The 26,898-nt window shown below is 40.0% G+C and overlaps 1 protein-coding gene across 2 annotated transcripts in view; it reads left to right on the top strand.

Moving 5' to 3' along the window:
* CSMD3 (CUB and Sushi multiple domains 3) overlaps positions 1–26,898 on the top strand; it is a 1,215,628-nt gene that overhangs the window by 110,384 nt on the left and 1,078,346 nt on the right. For both annotated transcript variants that reach the window (XM_073330296.2, XM_073330291.2), the window contains exon 2: positions 21,053–21,275. In XM_073330296.2, the coding sequence (XP_073186397.1) occupies positions 21,053–21,275 (223 nt within the window). The remainder of the gene's footprint in view (positions 1–21,052; positions 21,276–26,898) is intronic.

A 26,898-nucleotide genomic window follows, 5' to 3' on the forward strand; every position in this document is an offset into this window, starting at 1 on the left:
ACCACGATTCACAAAACTCTCTCTCATCCCTGTAAGCACCTCAACTCACTCAGTGCCTCAGTGTCTAGAGTAAGAGTTCCCTTGGTGCCAATGTTTCTGCCTATGGGCATACACAGTGCTGCCTCACTCTGCATCTGGACTCCTGCCTAGGCCCCAGAGCAATTCATAAACTGGAGGAAGTGTTCCTCCACCTATCTTGAATGCAAGGCCCGATCCAGTAGGCATGCTCAGAGGCTGCTGACTGATTCGGAATTGGGTCCCATTGAAAATCTGTCAGGAGGTTGAGCTGCCCATGTTATAACTTTAAGCCTACTGGTAGAGCACTTACCTGAGATGTGGGAGAGAGGATTTAAACAACGGTCTCCCTCTTTCAGGGGTGTGCACTAACCATTGGCCTATGTGATATTCTGATATGTTGCTCTCTCAGTCTCTCCTGTTGAAGCTGTTGCACTGTGGATAAATGATTAGTCATTGTGCCAGAGAGAGCAAGACTGTCTTTGTAGTCTGGGGTTTAGGACATCCACCTGGGAGGTGGGACACCCAGGGTCCAGTCCCCCCTGCTTCAATGACTCTTTATTTATACAAAGTAGAATAACTTTGCAACATGAGAGATGGAGGGAGTCCCTCATAAAAATATGCTTCACCTCAGGGGTTAGAGATGGGAGACTGCAGGTCAAATCCTCTCTCCCATGAAGTAGAGGGGGATTTGAACCTGGGTTGCTGCACATCTTAGGTAACAACTGTAACCACTGAACTAACACTTATTAGGTAAGCATGTTTTCCTGTGTGTGGAAGGTGCCTAACTCATTCCCACAAGAAACACCTTTGGGACCTAAGCTCCCCGACAGTAGGAGAGACGTGTCCGGCCGTGAATTGCTAGCAAAGATAGGTACCAAACTCCAGGAGAGGACGGGGGCTTACGACACACCCCCTCTTGCCAGTATACTCCATTGGCTAGCTAAGGCAGCTCCCCGCTTAGCATGCTGGCTTTTGTGAATCATAGTCTGAAGTGCCTATCTCTCCCATTTATTGTCAAGGGAGCGTAGGCACTTAACTCGGGCTTTCTGAATTTCAGCATTGTGCCTGTGATTTTTCTAGGCACCTAAAATTTAGGCACTGCAACACTGAGGATCACAATGCCTAAATCCCTTTGTGAATCTAGTCCTTTTTCTTATCTTTCCAATGTACTTTTTAGCGTGAGGCACCTGGAAATGCAACAGTATCACAGTATGATTACTCTTTCAGTTGTCAGAGTAGCAGCCGTGTTAGTCTGTATTCGCAAAAAGAAAAGGAGTACAAATGTGTTAGTCTCTAAGGTGCCACAAGTACTTCTTTTCTTCTTTCAGTTGTGACTCCTTTGAGTTATCCCCGTTATTTGATTTGGGCTTTTTTTGGAGAGGGTTCAATGGAGGGAGTTTTCAGGTGTGGGTGGTATCTAACACCTTGACCATTCACGTATATGCATGAAAATGGCTGCACTTATACAGAGCCCTGTTTGAAGGTAGTGGTACTCGGCAGGCAAATACAGTTGCAGCTAATTTTTGCTTACTTAAACTGGCATCCTAGGATATTTATTCTTACAGATGAGTTATCCCCAGCTTTCAGTTAATCAAGTATAATCATTGTAACAATATTTAGCCTTTATAGATCACTTTATATTGCATGTTCAAAGAGCTTTTCCAGCATTATTTAATGTGTTGTCTATGTAACAAACAATTACAGCCTAGCCCTCTGGGTTTCTGAGTGCACTGAGTAGTCATTTCCCCCATTCCCCCCACAAATCATTCACAATTTGCTGCAGTGATTCAACAGTCAACAGATCCTTGACACCAAAGAGAAAAGTATTAATTTTAAAAGTTGTTAGGCTCACTGAGCATGGATTTCAGCTTATTACACTATATTAATAACTTAGTCACATCCCTCGAATTATAACTAAGTAATTAAGAGAGACCAAAAAATATAATTACTTTTTGTTTGAAAATTCTGCAGTATCCATGCACATTGGGTAAATTATTCATACTAGATGTGGATTTCATTTTTGTTTCACGGTATTGATAGCATAATCACATAGCCCTAATTATAGAGATAGTAAATAAGAGAGAGAAGAATATACTACTCCTTGCTGCTTTAAAAACATCTATTGACACCCTAAGCACTAATTTAAATTCATTATCCCATCACACTTTTCACTGATATAGAAGTTCTGTAACACAAAGAAAAGTAGACATTCTGTGTGGGCAGGAGGAAGAGAGGGTTATTATTAAGGAAGTTTTGAGATGGTGGTTAAGGTTCCTCAATAGCCTTTACAAGGATCCTTACCAATTTTTATTTGTTTAAAACTTTTGCTCATTGGGATAACATGAGCTGTACTAATTGGACCAGATACTGAGTGATATAAATGGGTGCAGCTACGTTAAACATCAAATGTGTTTCATCCATTTTACACCATTTTATACTTTCACTATGGTCCTGTCATGTCCCTTGAAGAGAAGAGATGGAGATTTGTTGTAATGAATGCAAAGAGGATTCTTTATTCAATATTTTAAAGGTGTGCACACAAACACATCTTGAGCTTCCTGGCTATTTGTGTATGTTGATTAGAGGAATGTAGTAGTACCTTTTCTCCTGCAGATGTTTGATCCAGGACTACTTGTGTGAAATATTAATCAAAAGTTCATCTTAACATCAGAGAATCAGTACTGACTATACCATATATGGTTTTAAAAATCTATACCCATGCGGTACTGTAGTAACACTGACAACATATCCTTTTCTCTGCTTGCACCATTGAACACACATTTGAAAGACCACATACAGATACTGTGCACATATAACAAGAGTTAAAGATCATATAGGAAAAATCCCTGCAAATACTTTAAAAAAGAACTTGTCCTTCAGGGCCCTTTTGCACTGCCACAAGTTCCATTTCCTGTGTATGAGAAGTGTCTTATTCCTGATATTTGAAGTTACAAAGACATCCTCTGACTTACTTCCTAAGAGTGTGTGCTGGTGTCAGCAGTGTATTCTCTTCATGGAGACGCAGAACCATCAGCAGGAGCAGAATCTGCTGAGACATTTCCTTTGTGTGATGTTACAAGGCCAAATTGTTCCTTGCCACAATGCACAGAATGGGGGCAATTAGGTTTATTGAAGAAGGAACAGGTCATGTTGTTCCTGAGGTCAAACAGTTGCAATATAGAGACTGAAAATATTTTCCTTCCATCTTGGATATCTGTATTATAATTAAACATTTAGCAACTGAAAAATAGTAAACTGTTTAACCTTATCATCTTCATCTTCAGAGAAATTCTTGAGTTCCCTGCCAACATTTCTGCCCAGGTCTTCTACTATGCTAGGAGGTGCTGTTCCTTATTATTCCTCTAAGATTCTTGCCTGACTACTGTTAACTTGGTGTCCTTTTTCATGTCTCCTGAGATGTCTAGAGCAGCCTCTCAGTTAATTCATGCAAGGCTCTTCTCTACTTAAAAAACCCCAGTAAACCATAATATAAAAAAACACATGCTTCTGAAAACAAATCTGTTCCATCACGTGCTTCCTTGGTAAAGACTACGCAACTTTCTGTAATATGTCTTTGTACTGACCCAGTTCATGTCCTTAGATAGTTATCCCACAGGACCAGAGAGTTAATTATTCATCTGGCACAACTCACCAACCAAAGCGGTATGTGTGCAGTTTTAGTTTGAAAGAACAGTAGGATAGCACTTTTCAAATATGAACCTGGTGGTTCAAAGATGCCCAGAACCATGGATGAGCAATTTTTATATGGCATTTTAAAGATCAAAATACAAATAACTATTGTATACTTATGAATATAACCCCCCCCAACACTTCCATACTAATACTTCCATTAGTCAATGCATCTTCTTACTGGAATGATGATCAGTTCCCAGGATGTAACCGATTTACTTTGAGTAGTCACAAAGAAATGCAAATATACAGTCTTTTTTTCTCTCATGCTCACACAGCGGAGTAAAGTGCAGATTGGTGGGTCTTTAGATGTCTGTGCATTTTCGTACTGCAATAATTTATCTCACTACATTTGTTTGTTCAAAGGTAATGTCTTTCCTCTTGCAGATATTTTATATTGCATATTATGATTATTCGTGGCAAGCCAGCAGTCTTGTTGCTTACATTTTGAGACCTATAGGATGCTGATTAATTTCAGAGATGTTAGTTATCGAAAGCACAGAGCGGTGCTGGAAAATGGACAGCACACATTCAGTAACGCATGATGACAAAGCGGAAGCTGGGTAGCACATCAATTAAAGATGCAAGAGTCACATTTTTTGTGTAAAATGATGTGTGTTATTAAAGTGATAACAAAAGGTCCAGGGCATTGCTGAGGATTAATGACTGGCAGGGAATAGTTGATGGCTTTGCCTTGGGCCATTAAGCACCAATTGGCCATTAATCTTCAGGAAATGTCCTGTGTCAAGGTTGCTGTTGCTGTTATAAGACTAACGAACAATGGATTTTTTTTCTGATGAGTGGTGTACTTTAAGTTGTTATGTACAAGACATTTCTAAAGTACTAAGGATGTTTGAATCTCCCTCTACTCCTATCAGGTGATAATATACACTATAAACATATATCTGTTTCCCTTAACACATACAAATGAAAAGATCTCAGTCTAGCCAACAATTAAATCTGGTATTTGCAAACATGATTTATTAAAGCAGAGGACTAACTGTATTCATATTGAATCTTACATATCATGTTACATAGCTACATCCAAGCTATCTGGATACTGTAGATCCCTTATTTTAATTTCTCTGGACTCTATTACTGCTATGTTTGCTTTCTCAACTTAGACGTATTCATTAAGCTCCTCCACAGCTGACTGTGAGTTCTCCTGCTGTAACAGCACTATTTCTACAAGAGTGTGCCCACCCTTGCTTCCTCACCTAGTCTTATTTCCTAGGCTGTTTATACACCACATTTAAAATTAACACTTTGTCAGAAAGTGTATGGGAGAGGATCACTTGTTACTGGTAGAAGACTAACAAAAATGAGTTTTTCTATGAGGGGACTTTCTTCTGTCCCTGGCATGGAGACACTTTCTTTTAAGATCTTACTTTGGTTCAACGAGACATTTAAAATCCCCTTCCTGCAATAGTCCTAGCACAGCACCATCCTTAACGGGCTCATCAGAGAGAAGGAACAACTAGCCCTGCCCACTGAGACCATATCTACACTAGACAATTTAACCCCAGATTCTTCCCATCACTGATAACACCAGTTTAGTCACACTGATTGCCTCCAAGGTCTTCTAGCATTTTAATCTCTATTAATTAAAACCATTTTCAGAAGGCTTAATTAACTTAATGGTTACTGGTCCAGATGTGAAAGACTTGCCCATGGTTAGGCTTCTATTTGGTGTCACTATTGTGAATATTTTTCAGAAATTCCTGAGTTCAGCAGAGATGCAGTGTGGACCAGTAGGTAGAGCAGTAGATTGGGAAACTGCAGACCTGGGTTTTGTTCCTGGGTCTACCCTCCTGCAGCCTGTGTGACTTAGTCAGGTCACCCCTCTGTTAATTTACCTCCCAGATTGTAAGCTCTTTGGGGCGGGACCTGTCATGCATCATATCTTTGTACAGAGCCGTGCTTTTATAGTACAAAAACTAACACAGCCTTAGTGATATCCAAAAACAGAGAGTATTTTGTTTGAAGTTGAAAATCTCAGCAAATGTCCCCTGATTATACTTGAGTGACTGAAACTTCATTTGTTTGTAACTCTATTTTTAGTCTTTCCTCCACCTGTCACAGGTGTTACTCCTCAGTAACCCCTGCAGATTTTTGCTGTAGACTAGTTTGATTACTAAGAGTAAGAAATCTACTAGTGAGAATTTTTTAAAACCTGAAAAGCTTTATCTTGAGAAGAGGTGAGTTATTTTCTTCTCCCTCTTCAAACTCAAAAACTGGCTGCTGGGATTTTGCTCAAACTTTAAAAAGTGACCAAAACAACCCTCCCCAGCAACAACAGCAAATTTCCTCTGCCTTCTGGCACCAATGAAGCATGAAAAATTTCAGCTCAAAGGTGAATCATCTTGAAAAGTTATGAGCAAATGAAAAAGCAAAGGAACCCATTAATACTTCAGAAAGAACTATTGCTAGTGCCACAATTAGAGGAACTCATGGTACATCATTTATTACTTTAATAGCCAGAATGGACATAAAACGTTATTCTGCAATGGACCTGGATTGCATACTCTTTGAGCAAGAAATGTGTCTTAATACCAGTTGGTACTGTGCCTACAGCAATGGTAATTGATGTTGTTGTTCTGGGCACAGCCACAATACAAAAAATGTGTTATAAAAATACTAGCATTGGTTAAAGTGTTTTTCTTTATTAAAACCTTTTTTGATGGACAAATCATTTTTTTTGTTGAAAGATTTTGGTTGTAAGGTTTTCAGTTTTTCAGCAAAACCCCAAACCTTTTAATGAAGGGGAAGAAAATCCCAATGAGCTCTGAATCCTTGTGGCAACCCAGTTAAGGCCTGGATGCTCCAGGGCAGTTGCCCCTTCGTTTTCCCATCTGATTCTCATAAGAGGTATCTTTTGGGATCTTAACCAAAGCAAATTTATCAAAAACAACTCAATGCTCCCCATGCTATGAGTAAAAACATGATAAAGTACTGGTAATAAAAGAAAAATCCTATTAAAATTATTAATGATATAAAATACATACTTGGCTGTAAGATCCCCAAGTTCATATGCTTGAAATTATAGGAAAAAAAATGAGCAAAGATGCTGCTGCTTGAACGTCTCTGACCATACCCTCTCTCCTTTAAGCTATTTCAATCCTTCTTTGATCTTTAGCAGAGCAGTGTCAGAGAGCCAGCCTAGTGTCAAGTTCTTCACATTGGAGTCAAATAGGCTTTAGAGTCTATGGCCCTTTACATTAAAGGTATCAACAGTGTGTCCTTGTGAGTCAACAGTGTGCCCTAGTTGAGTCAACAGTGTGCCCTTGTTGCCAAGAAGGCCAATGGCATTTTGGGATGTATAAGTAGGGGCATTGCCAGCAGATCAAGGGACGTGATCGTTCCCCTCTATTCGACATTGGTGAGGCCTCATCTGGAGTACTGTGTCCAGTTTTGGGCCCCACACTACAAGAAGGATGTGGAAAAATTGGAAAGAGTCCAGCGGAGGGCAACAAAAATTATTAGGGGACTGGAACACGACTTATGAGGAGAGGCTGAGGGAACTGGGGATGTTTAGTCTGTGGAAGAGAAGAATGAGGGGGGATTTGATAGCTGCTTTCAACTACCTGAAAGGGGGTTCTAAAGAGGATGGATCTAGACTGTTCTCAGTGGTAGGAGAGGACAGGACAAGGAGAAATGGTCTCAAGTTGCAGTGGGGGAGATTTAGGTTGGATATTAGGAAAAACTTTTTCACTAGGAGGGTGGTGAAACACTGGAATGTGTTACCTAGGGAGGTGGTGGAATCTCCTTCCCTAGAAGTTTTTAAGGTCAGGCTTGAGAAAGCCCTGGCTGGGATGATTTAGTTGGGGATCGGTCCTGCTTTGAGCAGGGGGTTGGACTAAATGACCTCCTGAGGTCCCTTCCAACCCTGATATTCTATGATTCTATGATTTAGTTTGTTTTTTGTTTATCATAACAACAGCCGGAAGAAAAAAACCTTATTATTTACATCATATTTGTTCAAGTTTCTGTCTAGGAGCAGACATTTCTCTCTTTCCTGTGCCAATAGACCTTCTCATTGTGCTTCCCAAATACATCCCACACTGAATTTTGCTGCCTTGGACAATTAATCAAATGCAGTTGCAAATTAATGTTAGTGTATTATAACTGTAGTAGCCAAAGGCCAATAGCATCTTTTGTAACAGTGACATAAATGGTAAGTATTTGCACCTCTTCTTTAAAGCTATTGCAGAACCTACCTTTTTAAAAAGATGAAAATTCAGTAAAATATGACTTCTAATTTGCAGCAGAATTAGAAGACTCTCTTCTGTATAGAAAATAGTAATAACTAGCTATTCCAGAATGTTGTTTTGACAAGTAGGCAGTGAGTTAATAGTACAACACTTTTTTTTTTTTTTTTTTTTTTTGCTTTTGCTTTTGCCTATGTCTGTCTTTCAGAGAAATTTCAAGGAGAATCCAAAGCAGGAGTTTTTAGGTTTCTTCTTAGAAACTTGATTTTTTTAAAAAAAGGCAATCCCAGTTTTGTGAATGACAGGCTTTTTAGGTTGCTTACGTCTAAAACAAATCTGACCTCATGTTGAGGGGTGTCTTTTCATAAAGAAGGCATTTGTGAGTATAGGAAGATTGAGTACAGAAAGGGTAATCATGGAGAGCTCCCCCTTTCCCTTTTCATAGATTTTTTTATTTCTATTGGCAGAACTCCCTTAAAGCAGCATCTCCTCAATTTTCTCTTAAATCTCTTATCACTCAGTCTTCCAAGCCTTTTCTAACCTTGTTGAGGCTCACTTCAATCCACCACCAATATTTATTTGATTATGTTTAGCTCATACTTGATTACTTCCTGGAACTTTTTTGGTCGTTTGCTGCTTTTTTTGTTTTGTTTTAAATCTCATCTTAGCCGAACTCAAGGGAGGAAGGCAACCTCTGATGCTTCAGAGGGAAATATATCCACTTATAAAAGATCACATGCTACTTTCTCAAATCAATTACTTAACTAGCTATGCTGGGTGACTTAGTTTTGCAGTATCTTACTCCCTGTCAGCTGTCTGAGACTGCTGCTGGATTCCAAATAACCAGATGTGATGTACTGAAGCTGGTGCTTTTTCTCTGGGTTTTAAATAAAATGTAACTAAATTCAGTGTTACATTTACTATTCTGCTATATGCCAATTAGTGTGAAATATGTAATTACATCTTCTGGCCATTTTAACTTTAATTTAAAAGAATACTACTAAATGTATGTAATATCTTAGCAAGTTACTTTTGCTTTAGCTTTCTGTAAGGCCTCTTCTACATTCCATTAGTGCTGTCATAGGCCTGGTGTATATCAACATAATGATGGTACTCAGGGTGTGGATTTTTCAGACCCTGAGCTCTGTAGCTATGCTGACCTAACCCCTGGTGTAGAAACCAGGAAGCATTCTTCTGTCAACCTAGCTATCATCAGTCAGGGAGGTGGTGTTCTTACAGTGATGGAAAATACTCTTCTGTCACTGTAGGCTGCTTCTACACGATAGAGTTATGCTGGCATAGCTATGCCACGATTGTTTCCTTACAATAAACATGGTCTAAGATCCAAACCAAGACTAATTTCTTATCCATTCTGTTCACAACACTAACTTATCCATCAGGGCACGACATCATTGGGGGAGGGATAGCTCAGTGATTTGAGCATTGGCCTGCTAAACCCAGGGTTGTGAGTTCAATCCTTGAGGGGGCCATTTAGGGATTGGGGGCAAAAATTGGAGATTGGTTCTGCTTTGAGCAGGGGGTTAGACTAGATGACCTCCTGAGGTCTCTTCTAACCCTGATATTCTATGATCTGATATTAAACTTCTTAGTTGCTGTAGTCTGAATGGTCCAGCTTCTTAAATAGGAATTGTAGCATTTGCCTGGGAAAGAATGCAATGGTTAAGGCTGTGAATGGTTTAGCCAAGCCATAAACTTCTAATGCTATTCCTCTAAGCTTTGCTTCAAGCGGAGTCCTAAAGAGTTGGGCTTTGCGGCATATGAAGCAGGTGGAGATTTTCCAGAGAGCTTCCAAGTTCTGCTGTGTAGAGGCTGTAAAAGTACTCTGGTTTGTAACTGGAACCTTCCATGAACCTGGAGGCAGCAATAGGATATGCTCTTACATTTTGAAGCAAGATATGAAAGTCTCTTCTTTAAGGAAACAATGTTAATTGAAACTAACACAATTGCATGTACCACCTGTAGCGGCCGCTGGTCATCCCTCCCCATCAAGGTCGGAGGGAGGCCATTTTGCCTCACTATATCACACAATAAATGGTCAATTTGTAGGCTTCTGGCCCTTCAACTGGGCTGAGCGCTAATCAGTCTATGGCCCAAACCTCCTGGAGGGGCAGACAGCAATTTATACAGTCTTGGACTCTGATGCTCTGGGCAGGGCAGACCAGAGAGCAGTCTTTAGCCAACCTTCTGGCTAGAGCAGATCGCAAATACACAAAGCACAAGTCGTCAGGCCTAGTTGAGTAGGCCGCCAACCCAGAGGTGGGGTTGGCAGCAGGTGGTAGGAGGACCCAGGCCCACCCTAGTCCACCAGGTCCTACCCCGGGGACCTAACAGTGGTGAGGGATCCTGCCACTGAGTCAGCAGGGATCCTACCACAATGCAGACTCCTACTGTGACAGCACCACTAGACTAATGTCTGTGTTCCTTGGACTATTTCCTAACACAGTCCATTGGCAGGGCTCTGTCAGTCTCTGATTCCTCAGTCTTCTCTGAGTAAATGGCAGCGGGCAGACCCAGCAGCTCCTCACCGCACTCTGTCTCCTCTGGGGTCAGGGTGCTACATGGCTCAGTAGTGGAGCTGGAAGCCTGCAGTGGGCTAGAGACATCTGGCTCCAGCCCAACTGAGCTGAAAGGCCCGCCTCTTATCCTTCCCGTCCTTCCCCTCTGCTTCCAGTATGGGAGGCAGGCCCAACTTGTCTCCGCCCACCAGGAGAGGGGAGTGGTGCCTCCCCATCAAGCTCAGAGGGAGGCCAGTAGGATGATCATGATAGAACTGCAAACAAACACTAGTAATTTATACTTAAAACACTTTTATGTGAAATTGGTTTGTTTGATATAAATGTCCTGAGTATAATGGGCATCCAAGTTATTTTAATGTAGCTTAATTGTCAGCCTAGTGTATATAATGCTTTAGGACTCAATTAAATGATAAAATTATTTTGTCAGAAGGTTCAAATGGATCCCACTGTTACATGGTTCTTTGGTTTTGGCAATAACCTACAACTGCCTTTAATGCAAATGACAAGGATGGAAACAGGGTCTGGTTGTTCAAAAGGCTTACTATTTTATTAATTAACTCATAAATTTTGCTCTAAGATACGATATTTGGGGACTAATTAGGAGTTGGAGAACTCCATGCAAATCACGATATGGTATTTCTAAAATCCACAGAAATACTCCAGTCTATCCTAGGAGCTCAGAGTGTGCTGATAGCAATCTCTCTTACCCCTTTTCCTGGCTCTTCAGTAGAACTAAACCAGACAGTGTTTAAAAAAATGAAAAAAAATCTTCCTGTTTTAATGATAAACAATAACACTTTTTACATGTTACACTGAAGACTAGTTAGGCCCTTTGGCTTCTTTGTTAGCATTGCTGAGAGGGAACTATGACAATGAAATAACGAATAGAATCTATATTGTGCAACTGCTCTTGTATTACAGGGCATGTGTTCATTTCCTAGCACAGGGGACAATAACTGTGTAGTCAGAAATGAAGTCTTTATTTATTTATTTTCAGTCTTGTCTTTGATAAGCTATTCTTTTTATGGCTGCCAAGCTGCTGAGACTACTGTACTAATCTTCAATTTGTGACAAAGTTCCTCCTCTACCTTGTTTCAGAGTGGGTCTTGCACTTATTGGCAGATTTGCTTGCCTTGGAGCTTCACGGCAGCCCTCAGCTTGGCCGTATTTCTGAACCCAGAGTCTAGGTTGATTCCTCCTGTGTCTGACCAGGAGTTGGGAGGTTTGGGGGGAACCCGGCCCTGCCCCCTACTCTGGGTTCCAGCCCAGGGCCCTGTGGAATGCAGCTGTCTAGAGTGCCTCCTGGAACAGCTGTGCAACAGCTACAACTCCCTGGGCTACTTCCCCATGGCCTCCTCCCAACACCTTCTTTATTCTCACCATAGGAACTTTCTCCTGGTGTCTGATAATGCTTGTACTCCTCAGTCCTCCAACAGTCCACGTTCTCACTCTCAGCTCCTAGTACCTCTTGCTTCCAGCTCCTCACATGCGCACCACAAACTGAAGTGAGCTCCTTTTTAAACCCAGGTGCCCTGATTAGCCTGCCTTAATTGATTCTAACAGCTTCTTGATTGGCTGCAGGTGTTCTAATCAGCCTGTCTGTCTTAATTGTCTCCAGAAGGTTCCTGATTGTTCTGGAACCGCCCCTGTTACCTTACCCAGGGAAAAGGGACCTACTTAACTTGGGGCTAATATATCTGCCTGTAGCCATCTGGCCCGAACCTGTCACAAATTGTAGATGTTCAATTGTAGTGGGTATCTTCCACTTCAGAAGTAGAAGGATTTTTCTGGCCATTAATAAAGAAGCTGTCAGGATTTACAGCTCTTGAAGTGGGGAGATCATAGTTTAAGGTTGCTATTATTATGCCCAGGGGAAAGATGCAGGGGGCTGAATGAGATTGAGGCCAGCAACTAAATGATTTCAAATCTTTATCGTCTTTCCAAAAATTTAATACCTATCTACCATCTCCCCAGACATATATAACAGGATTCCCCTTCAGATTTGGCAGCATATGTTACAATCTGTCTTGCCCAGAGGGGATTTGTAATGTTCTGTGTGATGAGATTCCAAATGCCCTGGCTTATTTTTATGTCTAGTTCTGTCACCCAGCTGTTAGGCACAATAGCAAGATTACACTTCTCCATTAATATGAAGAAGGAGGCGACTATTTGGAACAGTGGGTCTCTGATCCAAAAGACAGGCGAAAAATATCTGTGGGAAATGGGGAAGAAATTCTGAAATTCTCTAGGAATGAAGGATGCTCAGACACCAGGGATGAAATGCTGGGAGTTTTGCCACTGACTTCTTTGGGGGACTGGATTTCATCTCATGGCAGTTGGGGAACTGTTAGAATCTAAACAGAACAGAAAAAGAGTACTAAGTCCTGAAGGGATGACTAGGGCCAGTATAATGTGACTGTGTAGAGGAGGTGGGAGGTGGGTGTTTTCAGGGAGAAATAGGTGACCATCTTTCTCTGCCAGTAACAGCTGATTTAAGCTTTTCACATGTCTGGAATGGTAAAAGAAGTAGGTGACATTTTTCAAACAACAGGTTTGTTGTTGTTTTTGTGGTTGTTGAAAAGGGCTTTCTTGTGAAATGAAAAATAGTTCCTTATGAAAAATATGTCTCATGACAATTGTATTGATATTTATATTTGTATACATCATAAAACTTGTTGACATTTTTTGTTTACCGAGACCCCAGTCTTCAGTCACTGAAAAAGTCAGCAATGGTTTCAATTAAAAAATAAATAAATAAATAAATAAATTGCAAGTCTCCCCCCCTCCCCTCCTGACACACACAAAAAGGTCCATTTAGACCGCTGAAAAACAGGTAAAATCTTTACCATTTTTCACAGATTTAACATTTTGGATTATTATGACTCTTTCTAATTCAGAGTCGAGCTGGGTGCAGAGTAGAGCTTCTCCCACTGACATAGCTACTGCCTCTGGTAGAGGTGGAGTTATGCTGATGGGAGATCTCTCTCCTGTCGGCACAGAGTGTCTTCACCAGATGCGCTACAGCAACACAGCTGCATCTGTGCAGCTGTGCCAATGTAGCATTCCTAGGGTAGCCCCTAGCCCCTACTCAGAGCATCACAGCTAAATACAAGGTGGAAAAAATTATTTAGCATAAATTCTTAACACATATTTCAAGGGACCATTCAAATTGAAGTGGCTCATTAACGTCCCTCTGAGTATAGGGAGAAAAGGAAGTGGAAGGGAAAGCAGTGGAAGACTGGATTTTTTCTGAAAATTTTAAGGGTTTTTTCCCTCTCCAACCTAAGCAATTTAGGAAAACTGACACAAATAAAACAAACATTTTATTTCAACATTTTGTCTAAATGAAATACTTTGATTTGTCAGTTTGAAATGGCATTGTTCCACAAATTCATTTCATTATATTTTAAAAAAATCAAAAACATTTAAAAATGGTTAAGATCAAGACAAAACCTTTTGATTTTTGTCAAAGCAAAACCTTTTGTCTGACCAAAATGGGGCTGAGGGTAATTATTTTTCAGAATTTTCAGAAAATCAAAAAATCCATTATTTACACAACTCTAATTCAGAGTAGTTCTGGTGAATAAGGATTGGTAGGGAGGATGGAGGCTCCTTTCTGGCTCCTTTTTCAGCCTCCTCCTTCCTGGGGTGGAGTAGGAGTGAGCAGTTCCTGTGCTTCTCAGAATGCAGGGACCTTCTTTTTTGAAGTCTTGCACAGCCCCTCAAGGAGGGGCAGAGTCTTCTTGGGTACCCTTCCATCTCTATATAGGTGAGGAAAGGCCTCTTGCCATCTGGCCCAAAGAAAGGTGGCATCAGCCTAGATATGGGACAGGGCATGTGGGAGACACTGAAATTCTTTTGAACCTGATATACTAAAGGTGGTGTGCTGGTTCTCTAATAGAAAAGTTATAGGAGAGGGAAGAATGTTTACCTGAGGGGAACCTATCTCTTTCAGTTGTAAGTACAGGGAGTCTACTTCAGATCTGTGAATCAAGCCTTGTGTTAGACTTCTGTTGATTTGAAATGGAACCAGCAATAGCTAGCTAAGTCTATTGAACCAGAGAGGAGAATTTACCCCTTTGGAAGGCACTGTTGCTCTCAAATAGGGTTCTAATCAGGTGGGAGAGGATACTTTACTTCATAGTATGGGCACATAGGAATTCCTCTAGGAAGTCATTGAATTGGCCACAATATTTTAAGCCAGTGCCAACAAATACTGGAATAGAACTGGCCTCTTTCATCCCTGCTCCCTGAGAGAGGGATGAATTTAGCCCAATATCTTCAGAAGAGCTTAATTGTCTTTGCTATAGCTTTAAAATGGTTATGAATAATAGATTAGAAGCTAAATTCCTAAAAAAATTCTTCTCTTGGATGTAGTTTTATTTATTAGAGACATTCTATTATGTCAACAAATTAGTGCAATTTCTGATAAGCTTGCAGAGAGGAAACACTCCAACACCACTCCTTGTCCATGAGTAACAAAACAATTGAAGAACACTTTTAGTGCTTTGCGGCACAAAGATGAAATGAAAAGGCAATGTGGCTAATTTTAAAAAATCTTGACTCTACTGAAAGTTTTAAGAGCAGATCTGAACAGTTTATTTTTTACATTTTACAAACATAGGATCTGTGACATTTTAGCAGCGTTTATATTGGCTCCATAAAAGCAATGGACATGCCCACTGGAACAAAGAGCTTAGTTTAAATGTAGAGAAAGGGTGACTGAGGAAAAGGGAAGGAAGGAAGAGAGAAAAGAACTCCAAAATATATAAATATTGCTCTTGGGAGAATATTATTGTAGAATCGAAATGGATAATTTTATTTGATTTTACTTTGCCCTGGCTTCTTTTGCAAATGGGCAGTCATCATACTGGAAATACAAGGTTGCTGGGATTGTGGAAAGCTAGCTGTAAGAAGGGATATTTCAGGAGAGGTTTGAAAGAGGGGAGAAAGGTTGTGTGAATTACTTAGGTGGAAACTATGGTAGCATTGGGTATGGTTGAAAAAGGTGCAGAATTGAAAGTGGGAAGAAGCAATGAAAGTCCTGAAGGGAAATACAAAAATGTAGGACATGGAAAAGAAGAAGAGGAAATTCAATCTGATAAATAGATGGAAGGGGTTGGACCTTGACAGTGAGTTGAAGTGTGAACTTGGTACGAAGAATGAAAGCCAGTAAAAAGACAGGTAGGAAGTGAGGTTTATTTCTATGATAGCACAATGTTCTGGAAAAATGGAGGAGAACTAGGGCATGAGTCAGGTCTTTAGCAATAGAATCAAAGAAAATGGGTTGATTTCAAGATGTTGCAAAGAGAAGGTAACTGGGCTTGGTGAGAGTATGTGTTATGGGGAGGGAGGAACAGCAGAGAGGAGTCCAAGAAGGCACAAAGACTGCATGTCCTGATTAAAGGGAGGACAGGGGAGTTAACTAATAGAGCAACTGGGAAAAAGGGAAAGTTTAGAGAGAAATGTGGTTTAGTAAGAAAGATGAGAGATTTATTTTGAAAAGGTAGTGGGTCATCCGTGGAGAGAGAGGAGATGAGATAGACAGAATGGGATGGATTTCTTTCTCTAAGGCAGCTGTCACTGACATGTAAGTGCTGAGATCCAATTTCAGCCATAAAGCTAGATTTATGGCACATCTGTGTAAAGGTGTTAGCTGAAACCATGGAAGCAAGTGAGAACACCTAAGAAGTAAGTGTGTAGAGTGTGGGGGAGGAGAGGAACAAGCATTGATACATGAACACCACCAACATGGAAGGAGGGAGAAAGAAGAATTATTGAAAGTGGCACTGAAGGAGTTTTCAAAGGGGTAGGAGGAGACTCAGAAGAGTAGTCACACTGAAATTAATTGAAGAGATGATCCTTGAGAAGAAGGGATTGGTCCATGTTGTCAAAGGCAATAGAGAGACCAAAGACAGAGTGTGGAACAGTGCTGCTTAGCCATGGCAAGGAGAAGGACAGTTGGTTGAGTAAAGGGGGTGGAAGCTAGACTGAAGAAGATCAGAGTTTTGGGAATGGAATTTTGGTTCTGTGAGTAGACAGATTTTGGAAAGAGCTGTAAGGTGATGCAGTGGAATAAGGATGATGTGACTGAGGGAGGTTTTAAGGACAGGAAGCACAATGTGTGTTTGAAGATGGAGGGTAATGAGACAGAGGAAAGAGTGAGAACCTGGAGATAAGAAAGAGGTTAGAGGGATGGGGATGTGTATTACAGATGTAAAGAGACCTTAACCATAAAGACTGGGATAAAGGAGGGCATATATGAGAAGAAATCAGAGGCATGTGGAGAGCTCAAGTGCTACTGAATAGGCTCAATTCTGTCCCAACATAATGTGGCAATATTCTGGGTACAGATCTAGCAGTAAAAGGAGACAGAGAAGATTTTGTGTTTAGGATCACTAATTTAGTTAGCAACTGTTTTGTTCTTGGTTTTTGGTAATCAATGTTACTGAATTGACCACATGTTATTACAATGGATGCCGCTATAAAACTGGTTAAGCAAAAGAGCAGTTCTCGGAAGGCAAGGAAACTTTGTGCACGTGTGCATACGTGCGCGTGTATGTGAGAGAGAAAGAGAGAGAACACATTTTTTGGCTAGGAACAGGGCAAAACTGAAAAAGAAAAGAATCTTGTAATGGGCAAAGTTAGAGTAGTTATTGCATTTTCAGGAACAGGAAGAGCATAGGTGTGGAGTAAGCACATGTTGTCTTAAGAGAGGGGAATGAAAGATTCAAGTGTAGGGGAGAGGGCAGAATTGAAGAAGACTATGACCATGGAGCCAACAGAATGGAGGACAATCAAGAATAGGAGGACAAAGCTGACAGCACTGGAGAAGTCAGAGTTTGACAGACTGAATATTGTGGAAGAAATGAAATGATTATCTGAGGAAGCATGTGTGAATGACAGATGTTTAATGAGGGAAGGGAGAGGGAACTTGCAAAGGTGGCGAGAGCAAGAACAGTGCTCCATGAAGTGCGTCAACCATGTTTTGACAATGTAATTAAACATGATCAATGCAAACAACCTTTTGCAAATTGAAAAGTTAGAATCAGAATAAATAAACGGAATTTAATAGAAATAAATAAGGGCATATTGTTCTGATTATATTCATTTTCACATTTAATTAAGTGAATACTTCACTTTTTACTTTTACCTTTTGCAGACTTTCTAGTCTGAGACACCATTCTCTTGAAATGAGAATGAAATAATTTGCAACTAATACTTACATTTTGAATTCTGTGTGCAGTTCTGAGATCTACAGATGAAAAAGACCACAATACAAAAGTGCTAAGTGTTATCTCATCACTAATTATGTCTTATGTAAATAATTTAGATGTTTTAACATCTAATGAGAGCCAGTTATTAAGTAACCTTGTATTGTACATTGAATAGTTCCAAGTTAGACCATCAGAGTTGAAGAGTTCAAGTAAAGAAGTATTACAGAATGAATTATCTGAATGCAGAGATTAAAGGAGTTGGTGTATAGATTCCGTTGACATGTTCTCCTATTAAAGGTCAAAAAAGCATAACTAGTCAAAATCAAACTTCAGTTTTGTTTTTGATGCTCCAGAACTGAATAAATGTCTTATGACACAATGTATATTACCATTCTGGTAACCATTAACTCTCTTTGAAAGAGAATATAGAATTACACCATTTTGCAAAATATGAATAATTACATTAGGACTTGGATGAGGGAAGAATAGATGTATATGTAGAAGAAAAAGTAGATTCTTAAAAGATGAAAATACAAGCAGAATGAGGCCCAATATTAATAATGTTATGTTCAGTATTAACTGTCACTTAATCTTACATGATATTTCATTGTTTCTCTTCAGTTAAATCCTCATTTAGAATATGATAACTTTAATCTCCTGTTTAGATACAGATTTTTTCATCATATCCTGTATATCTTTATACTGAATTTAATAAGCAAAATAATGTTAAAGAAATTGGACAACATATATGCTATCTCTAAGCAAGGGGCAGCACATAGTGGCAGTGTCTCAGGAGCAGACTAGGGACTGAATGATGACTTTGGGCCACACTTCAATCCTCTCTTGTTCCCACTTTTTTGCTTTGGAGAAGGGGCTGAAAATAGTCTTCAACAACCTCGTACCTAGTGCAAGTTGAGGAGGCAAAGTCAAGGCTCACCTATTTGGGTAGGGAGGGGAGTAGCTGTTCTTTTCCTTCCAGCATTGTGACCCACAATGAACTTCTGTGCAGCTTCAGAATATTTGCTAAAATCTGCTACTGTTTTTAACCAAATGTATTAGTCTATATTATTAGAGCTGGCCCAAAACAAATAGAAAAAGCTAGGTGCAGCTCTCCATCATGTTCTTCCTCTATTGTGTTCAAAGATGGAGTTCCCGTATAGATGCAATGTTAGAAAAGCTTAAACTGATGAAGATTTTAGAAAACTTGTTACTGAGAAGGTTGTGCTTCTCCTGGATCTTTGCGAATTTCATCCGGGATTCTGTGGCACATAACTAGTAAATAATTCAGCTTTATTTGGTGGAGTCTTTTCCATTCAAACTATATCCCAAAAGTTTTTAGAGAGGTAAATTATACAGTCTGAGTTAAATAATAAAAGATCATTTTCAGATGAGATTTAAAAATAGATCGAGTTGATGAGGCAGAGATGCAGGAAGAGATAAATAAAACAGACTTTTCTGACAATGGAAGCTGCTGACAGCTGAAAGTGAGCAGGCAAATGTGACATGAAAATGAATCCTCTGATCTAATTTACAGCAGTTGGTAAACCTCATATGGTGTGACTGTAAGACCAGACAAGGCAATTCCAAAATGCCTTCCACAGAGGAGCTTTCCCTTTCTTTTGGTGTTGTACACCTGTGGCATGGTGCTATGCAAAGTAAAATAGCAATAAAAGGAGTTCCATAAGTGCCAGCTTCTATCTAGCAGTGAGGGAGGTAAACTTAGACATAGACGATGGGAAGAAACTGAATCTGTTCTTCCCACTACTAACCTCAGGGAAATGTTTTTTATGGGATGGTCACATGATCTTTGTAGAAGATTTCTGCATAATGCTTCAGAGGAAGGGGTGGACACACATGCTTGTCGACATGCATGCTTGAGAGAAAAATTATTTAATGAGTTAAATCATATGTATGTGAGCTGTGTGTCTCAATACTTAGATTTATAAGTGCCAAAATATGAACAAATCCTATTTACTGAGCAACATTACATACATTGAAAATACACAATAAGGTTAATCACAAAATAATATAAATATATTAAGTGTAGCTCATCCCACTTTGAGACATTAAATATCTTCCAGCAAGTATAAGAAAATAAAGCTAAACCATAATGCAAATGGCTCTATGACTCTCTGCTTACCCTGATCCCAAATCCCGGGGAAAGGGAGCGGGGAGATGGATTTAGGAGGATACCAGGAGGGCTAACAAATCTAATTTGTAATTGATCTGGACTAAGGAGATGCAGGAGTGAATTCCAAAATGAAGGACTCCTCATGTATGATACTCTGCTAGCAGCCCCTTTCCTCTTATAATAAAGGCGGACCAACTCAAGTGCCTTAGCTGTGGCAGTCTGGCACAAGAAGAGTGGCAATCTCTCAGGTAATCAGGCTGTGAACTTTTCTTAGTTAATAGTAATACTCTGAGTTCAACCCAGAAACCTATTAGCAGCCAATGCAGTTCCTTATGCTCTGATATCATGTGCTCCCAATGGAAAAATCCACTTAACAACCAGATGGAGACATTCTATGCTAGCTTTAGTTTTGGAATAGCCCCCCCAAAAGTTAATTACAATAACCTAATTTGGAGGTGACACATATATCATTGGAGAAAGAATATTGTATTAGTCTCTCATGGAAAAAAATACTCCTGACCAGTCATCATTTTGATGCCCAAGAGCAGCTTAGAATCTTATACCTAATATGCATCTGTATTACAAATTGTGGTCACAGTTCCTCTGACAGGACAGCAAATATAATTTCAGGTTTCAGAGTAGCAGCCGTGTTAGTCTGTATTCGCAAAAAGAAAAGGAGTACTCGTGGCACCTTAGAGACTAACTAGTTTCAATTTTTCTGCCTCCTTTCCACAACACACTGACACAATCTCAGTCTCTTCTGAATGAAGTCACGTGCAGCTTGCTACCCCTTCATTCAAGATTCCACCCAAACTCATCATCTTAATAATGATATAGCTTCTTTTCAATGGTAACATTAGCTGTGAGGGAATCTGCACTGTTTTCCCCTCTTGAACATTAATTTTCTGCTGTTTGGCTGCTTCAAAAATTTGCCTTTTGCCCGGAATCATGGACAAGCAACTTTCTTAGAAGATGTTGGGGAAAAAAAAACATCACATTTCTGTATAGTTGCTATAAAATGTTGTCCAGAGCCTTCCATATTGCTTGTATGACATTTGACTTCATTATATGTATCTTTCTACAGTACATGGTAATGATATTCTAAGCTTTGTCACTTCTAAGATAGCATAGGCCAATTGCATGTCATAATAATTTATTTTGCTGATTAATAGAGACCATGAATTCCATTGGCATATTTTACTGTATGTCTTTGTTAGCATGTTATTAATCTACTCTTTTCTCTTCTTTCAGGGTTTATTTATACCTGTGGTGGAACTTTAAAAGGTCTTAATGGCACTATAGAAAGTCCTGGCTTCCCATATGGATATCCAAATGGTGCAAACTGTACATGGATAATAATAGCAGAAGAACGAAACAGAATACAGATTGTCTTTCAGTCTTTTGCTCTAGAAGAGGAGTATGATTATTTATCATTATATGATGGACACCCTCATCCTGCAAACTTTAGGACAAGGTAAATGATGAACACTACCCTATGGAAATGTAATTTTTCTATTGCTGCGTTAAATGTATTTAACAAGATCAAAACTAAGGTCTTTGAAGTGTGTCTCTTTACTGTATCTCTTACTCAGACCAGACATTGTATAGATTCTATGAGGTGTGCCACCACATTTGTTTAAAGGAAATAGATAAATATTTGTAGCAATAATAGCAAATTTGTTGTTGTTTTTTTAAATCTATAGAGGTTTTTCTCATTGTTCAAACTGATATTTATCGGCTCGCTTTTACCCCTGGACTGTGTGCAAAGTTCAGTCAGTAAGTTTTGGAGCTTCCAAAGATATGTTCACTAAAATATGTTCCAGTAGCATGCACCAGGTGCTTCCATACTGTAAAGGGGATGAGTTTGAGAGAGGCATGAATTTAAAAAAAAAAAAAGAAAAGAAAAAGAAAAAGAAAAAAAGGATTCTATTGCGATATTTTACCTTGTTGCAGGAGTTCATCTGCATTCTCATTAAGAGCAAACCCCTTTTACCTTATTCTCACACATAACTTCTGCTTAACTTCTGTACCCGGAAAGATAATGGAGCAAATAAAATCAATTTGTAAACATCTAGAAGATAATAAAGTAATAAGTAACAGTTAGCATGGATTTGTCAAGAACAAATCTGATAGCTTTCTTTGACAGGGTAACAAGCCTTCTGGATGGGGCAAAGCGGTAGACATGGTATATCTTGACTTTAGTAAAGCTTTTGACACTGTCTAGCATGATGTTCTCATAAACAAACTAGGGAAATACAATCTAGATGGAGCTACTGAAAGGTGGGTGCAAAACTGGTTGGAAAACCATTCCCAGACAGTAGTTATCAGTGGTTCACAGTCATGCTGGAAAGGCATAACGAGTGGAATCCTGAAGGGATCAGTTCTGGGTCCGGTTCTGTTCACTGTATTCATCAATAATTTAGATAATGGCATAGAGAGTACACTTATAAAGTTAATGGATGATACCAAGCTGGGAGAGGTTGCAAGTGCTTTGGAGGATAGGATTAAAATTCAGAATGATCTGGACAAACTGGAGAAATGGTCTAAAGTAAATAGGATGAGATTCAATAAAGACAAATGCAAAATACTCCGCTTAGGAAGGAACAATCAGTTGCAGACATACAAAATGGGAAATGACTGCCTAGGAAGGAGTACGGCAGAAAGGGATCTGGGGGTCATAGTGGACCCCAAGCTAAATATGATTCAACAGTATAACACTGTTGCAAAAAAAGGGAACATCATTCTGGGATTTCTTAGCAGGAGTGTTGTAAGCAAGACACAAGAAGTAATTCTTCCACTTTACTCCATGCTGAATAGGCCTCAACTGGAGTATTGTGTCCAGTTCTGGATACCACATTTCAGGAAAGATGTGGACAAATTGGAGAAAGTCCAGAGAAGAGAAACAAAAATGATTAAAGGTCTAGAAAACATGACCTATGAGAGAAGATTATAAAAATTGTGTGTGTTCAGTCTGGAAAAGAGAAGACTGAGACATGACATAACAGTTTTCAAATACACAAAGGGTTGTTAGGAGGAGGAGGGAGAAGAATTGTTCTTCTTAACCTCTGAAGATAGGACAAGAAGCAATGGGCTTAAATTGCAGCAAGGGAAGTTTAGGTTGGAGATTAGGAAAAACTTCCTAACTGTCAGGGTGTTTAAGCACTGGAATAAATTGCCTAGGACGGTTGTAGAATCTCCATCATTGGAGATTTTTAGGAGCAGGTTAGACAAACACCTGTCAGGGGTTGGTCTAGATAATACCTAGTCCTGCCATGAGTGAAGAGGACTGGATGATCTCTCTAGGTCCCTTCCCGTCCTATGATTCTATCTTTGCACTGACTTGGACCTCTGGGTATGGTAAATATCTTGTACTGTCAGCATTTCTCAAACTTGGGGTCCCAATCCAAAGGGGGCTGTGGGGGCCACAAGGCTATTGTGGCGGGGGGGGGGGGGGGTTGCATTGCCATGTTTACTTCTATGCTGCCATCAGAGCTTAGCGGCTGGAGAGTGGTGGACACTGGCTGACCACCCAGCTCCGAAGGCATTGCTGCAGCCAACAGCAGCCCAGAAGTAAAAGTGGCAATACCATATCATGCCACCCTTCTTTCTGCACTGCCGTTGGCAGTGGTACTGCCTTCAGAGCAGCCAGGAGAGGTTCCTGGAGGTGGGTCTGACCCACCCCAAGGAGTGTCCCCTGCAGGGGAAGAGGAAGTCCCGTCTCTCAATAGCCCTGCCAGCACCAGCAGCTGGAGCCTGGCATATAGTAGAATCCCTTGGCCAGGACACCCCCATCCTTGCCCGACCCTGGCGCCAGGCCCAGCACCCTGGCACTCTGGAGTTAAAGGGGCCTTGGACTGGCTGGGGCGGTGTGGGCACCCAGCTCTGAAGGCAGCTCAGTTGCCAGCAACAGTGCAGAAGTAAGGGTGTCAATACCACAACCACCCTACAATAGACTTGTGTCACCCCCAAAGCACCTTTATGGTTGGGATTTCCCCAGTTATAACACCATGAAATTTCAGATTTAAGTATCAAACTGTGAAATTTATTATTTTTAAAATCCTGTGACCATGAAATTGACCAAAATTTACCATGAATTTGGTAGGGCCCAGCCTATGTAAATGTTGATTTTATTTATTATAATCATTGTACTAACACACGTCCTTCACAAAGAAAATGCAATAATGTCACAAAAAGAAAATTAGGTCAGAACAAATTCTCCATCTCAAATTTTTGTGAGGATGAATGCTCTCTGTCACTCGATTATTATCCAGTTGGGGACTGGATGGTGCATCATGCATAATTGACTGTTTGGCCTCTCTTTGTATTCCCACAGCTGCTTTTATACTTCATGTTGTATCACTGCTTGCAGACAATACAAGTATTTAGCTCCAATCCAGTTTTGAGGCTCTCCCTGAGGCTGAGGAAATCAGGTGCATTCTCTGAAGAAGGTATAGGTTTGCTAATATGAAGGATAGAGTCAATAAGGTCTGTCTTATTTGAGACCTGAATGATTACTTATTAGTAATTTCTACAGTGTCATAAATGAGCATAGTGCTTTACAGAAGGAAAAAAAAAACAGTTGTATACCCTTAGAAGCTTAAAGTCTAAATTAGTACTACAAGGACTGATAAAGGAGCAGGGAGAGGAGAGGCACAAAGGTGGTTATTATGGGAAGAAGTAGAAGAAAACATTAAAAGATTGTGGATACTGGATGCATATAACTGGCAAAACTTCTCCATGTAGACAAGCCATGAGAGCCAAATCACTCTTCTATCATTAATCTATATATTTTTTTGAGCTGCAGTCCTTGTAGTAAAATAACTTCTTTATGTCCCCAGACTTTGTTCATATGGGTTGTGGGGCAAAGTCACCACTAGTGAACCAACATTCCAGAATCCCAAACCTTATCCAGCTTTGTATTTATGCTTTTTTTCCAGTCCTAGGCTTGTTCAAAATTTGCAGTCATTAGCACACCTAAGCAATTGTTTTCACATCATTAGTTAGCTTTAACTGGCTTGGATCCATATAGATGTTGAGTAATAACAGTAGGAAAGTATGGGAGGTGTCACATTCTATTGTTTTTTATTGTATGGGCTCCAAGATGTTTGAGTATTTTTATGTCAAACTGTAGAGAAAGAAAATTGCCTGAGTATATATTCAATGTACTGAGTATATATTCAATGTACATGAAAAGTTTAAGGCTGTGAAATGAATAAAATCCATTTAATATCTCTCAAGATAATATATTTTTGAGTGCTCTATAAAGGACTGCAGTTGCACAATGAAAGTATTGTTTCTCCTTTTTGATCTGAGCAGTTAGCCAAAATCCAGGTTTTTGCAAGTTGTTTCCCTTAGGAGGACGCTTGATGATAGTGTCAGATATTTCACTGATACAGTCCTCTTTATTTACAAAGAATGTATAGAAAGGATTGTTTCCTTGAATACAGTAGCAATCAAAACAGGAGGCCATTCTTTTGCTAACAGTCCCAAACCTCCTTCCAGACAGCAATCAACTCCAAAGCTTCTCTCACATACACAGTTCCATCCAACAATCTCCAACCCCATGTATTTGCATTCAGACCCAGAGAAAAACCATTCAGACTGGCTGGCTCATCTCCTACTCCAGCTTTGCACGTGGCCTGTCTTTTGGATGGTGGCTCCTATTGTCTTTGTATAAAGGACCTTTTTTTACACTTAGCCTAAATAAAGAGCAGTTATTACACCCACCTGCTTCAGTGAGCTTTCAGCATTACAGTATATTTGAATACTGAAGTCAGTGACTCCAAAGAAGAAAACTTTAAATCAGGTTTGAATATGGCATTTTGCAAATGGTCTTCTTTAAATAGTAGGCAGGGGTTGGAAGCAGCACCCAATATTAAGGTTGCCCAGCACTTCCCATTATAAGGCTCTTTATTCAGTTGCTTATAACTTTGCCAAATTTTAACCATTTGGCTTGAAATTGTCCGTGCTGGGTATCTCCCTCACTCTGAACTTTTGGAGGGAAGAAAACTTTGACCAAAATAGTTCAGTCATTTCCAAAAGCAAGGCCAAAGTAAAACATATTATTTTCCCCATTGTAACAACTTCTGGTGACCCTTGCTTTGAAAAGCTCCTGCACCCAATTCTTTGAAGCAGGGACTTGAAATTTGGCAGGCAAGTGGCCTTTGTGTTAAGAATGTGTTTTTTGTCATCCCTGGGGAAATGAATCCAAATCTGGCCAAGTTATACGCCTTTGAAAAATCAGTTGATACTTGCTCAGTAAAGAATTCTTAATTTTAGCAGCTAAACTCCCCAAAGAGGTCATCTGCACTGGGTATGCCGGCAATGAGAGCAGGGAAACTCTACTGTGCTCTCAGTGACTGAGATTCACTAGGGATTCGGGGAGACTGACATCAGATGAGGAGCTGGGGGAGACTGGAGTTGGCTGGGCAAGGAACCTGGGATTGATAACCTGTGTGCATGTGGGAAAAGGGGTGAGGGGGAAGGGAGGCAGGTCTGATTATATTAATATTGACAATTTTAATTTCCCAGAGTGAAATATAGAAAAAATCTGGAAAGTTATTACAGGGTTGTCAGAATATTAAATCCACCATCAACAAAGTCCCCATAATTATTTTCATTTGCCTGCCAGAAGGATAGCAGAACCCAAAGACCATATTAAAAGGAGCATCTGCAACCATTTACAACTTAGTTACTGAGCAGCTCTGACAACTTAAATTACAAAAGTTCCCTTCTGCACTCACCTGTTTGGATAATGGAAACTTATTGTAGCTTCTTTTGGAGCTTGATGTAGACCACTAGTTGTCAGCTTAGAGGTGATGGATCTTACTGAATCTTGGAAAATTTCCATTACCTTCAGAGGCTACTGTAGCTCTTGGGATTCTCTAAAATAACATATTTATTATGGAGAAGATACAGGTTTTTTTTCCCCTCTCTTCACTGCTCCTCTGTCTAAGTTGGCAAGCAGAGCAGAAACAGTGTGAGTTGATTAGGAGTAAATTAGGGACTCGGCACTTTGGAAGCACCTTTGAACTGCTGAGCACTTAGTCATTGATTTTTTTGCCTTTGAACTGATTCATACGGTGCTCTAGCTTTGT

The sequence above is a fragment of the Lepidochelys kempii genome, chromosome 2, assembly GCF_965140285.1.
Source record: "Lepidochelys kempii isolate rLepKem1 chromosome 2, rLepKem1.hap1, whole genome shotgun sequence".
Lineage (NCBI taxonomy): Eukaryota > Metazoa > Chordata > Testudines > Cheloniidae > Lepidochelys > Lepidochelys kempii.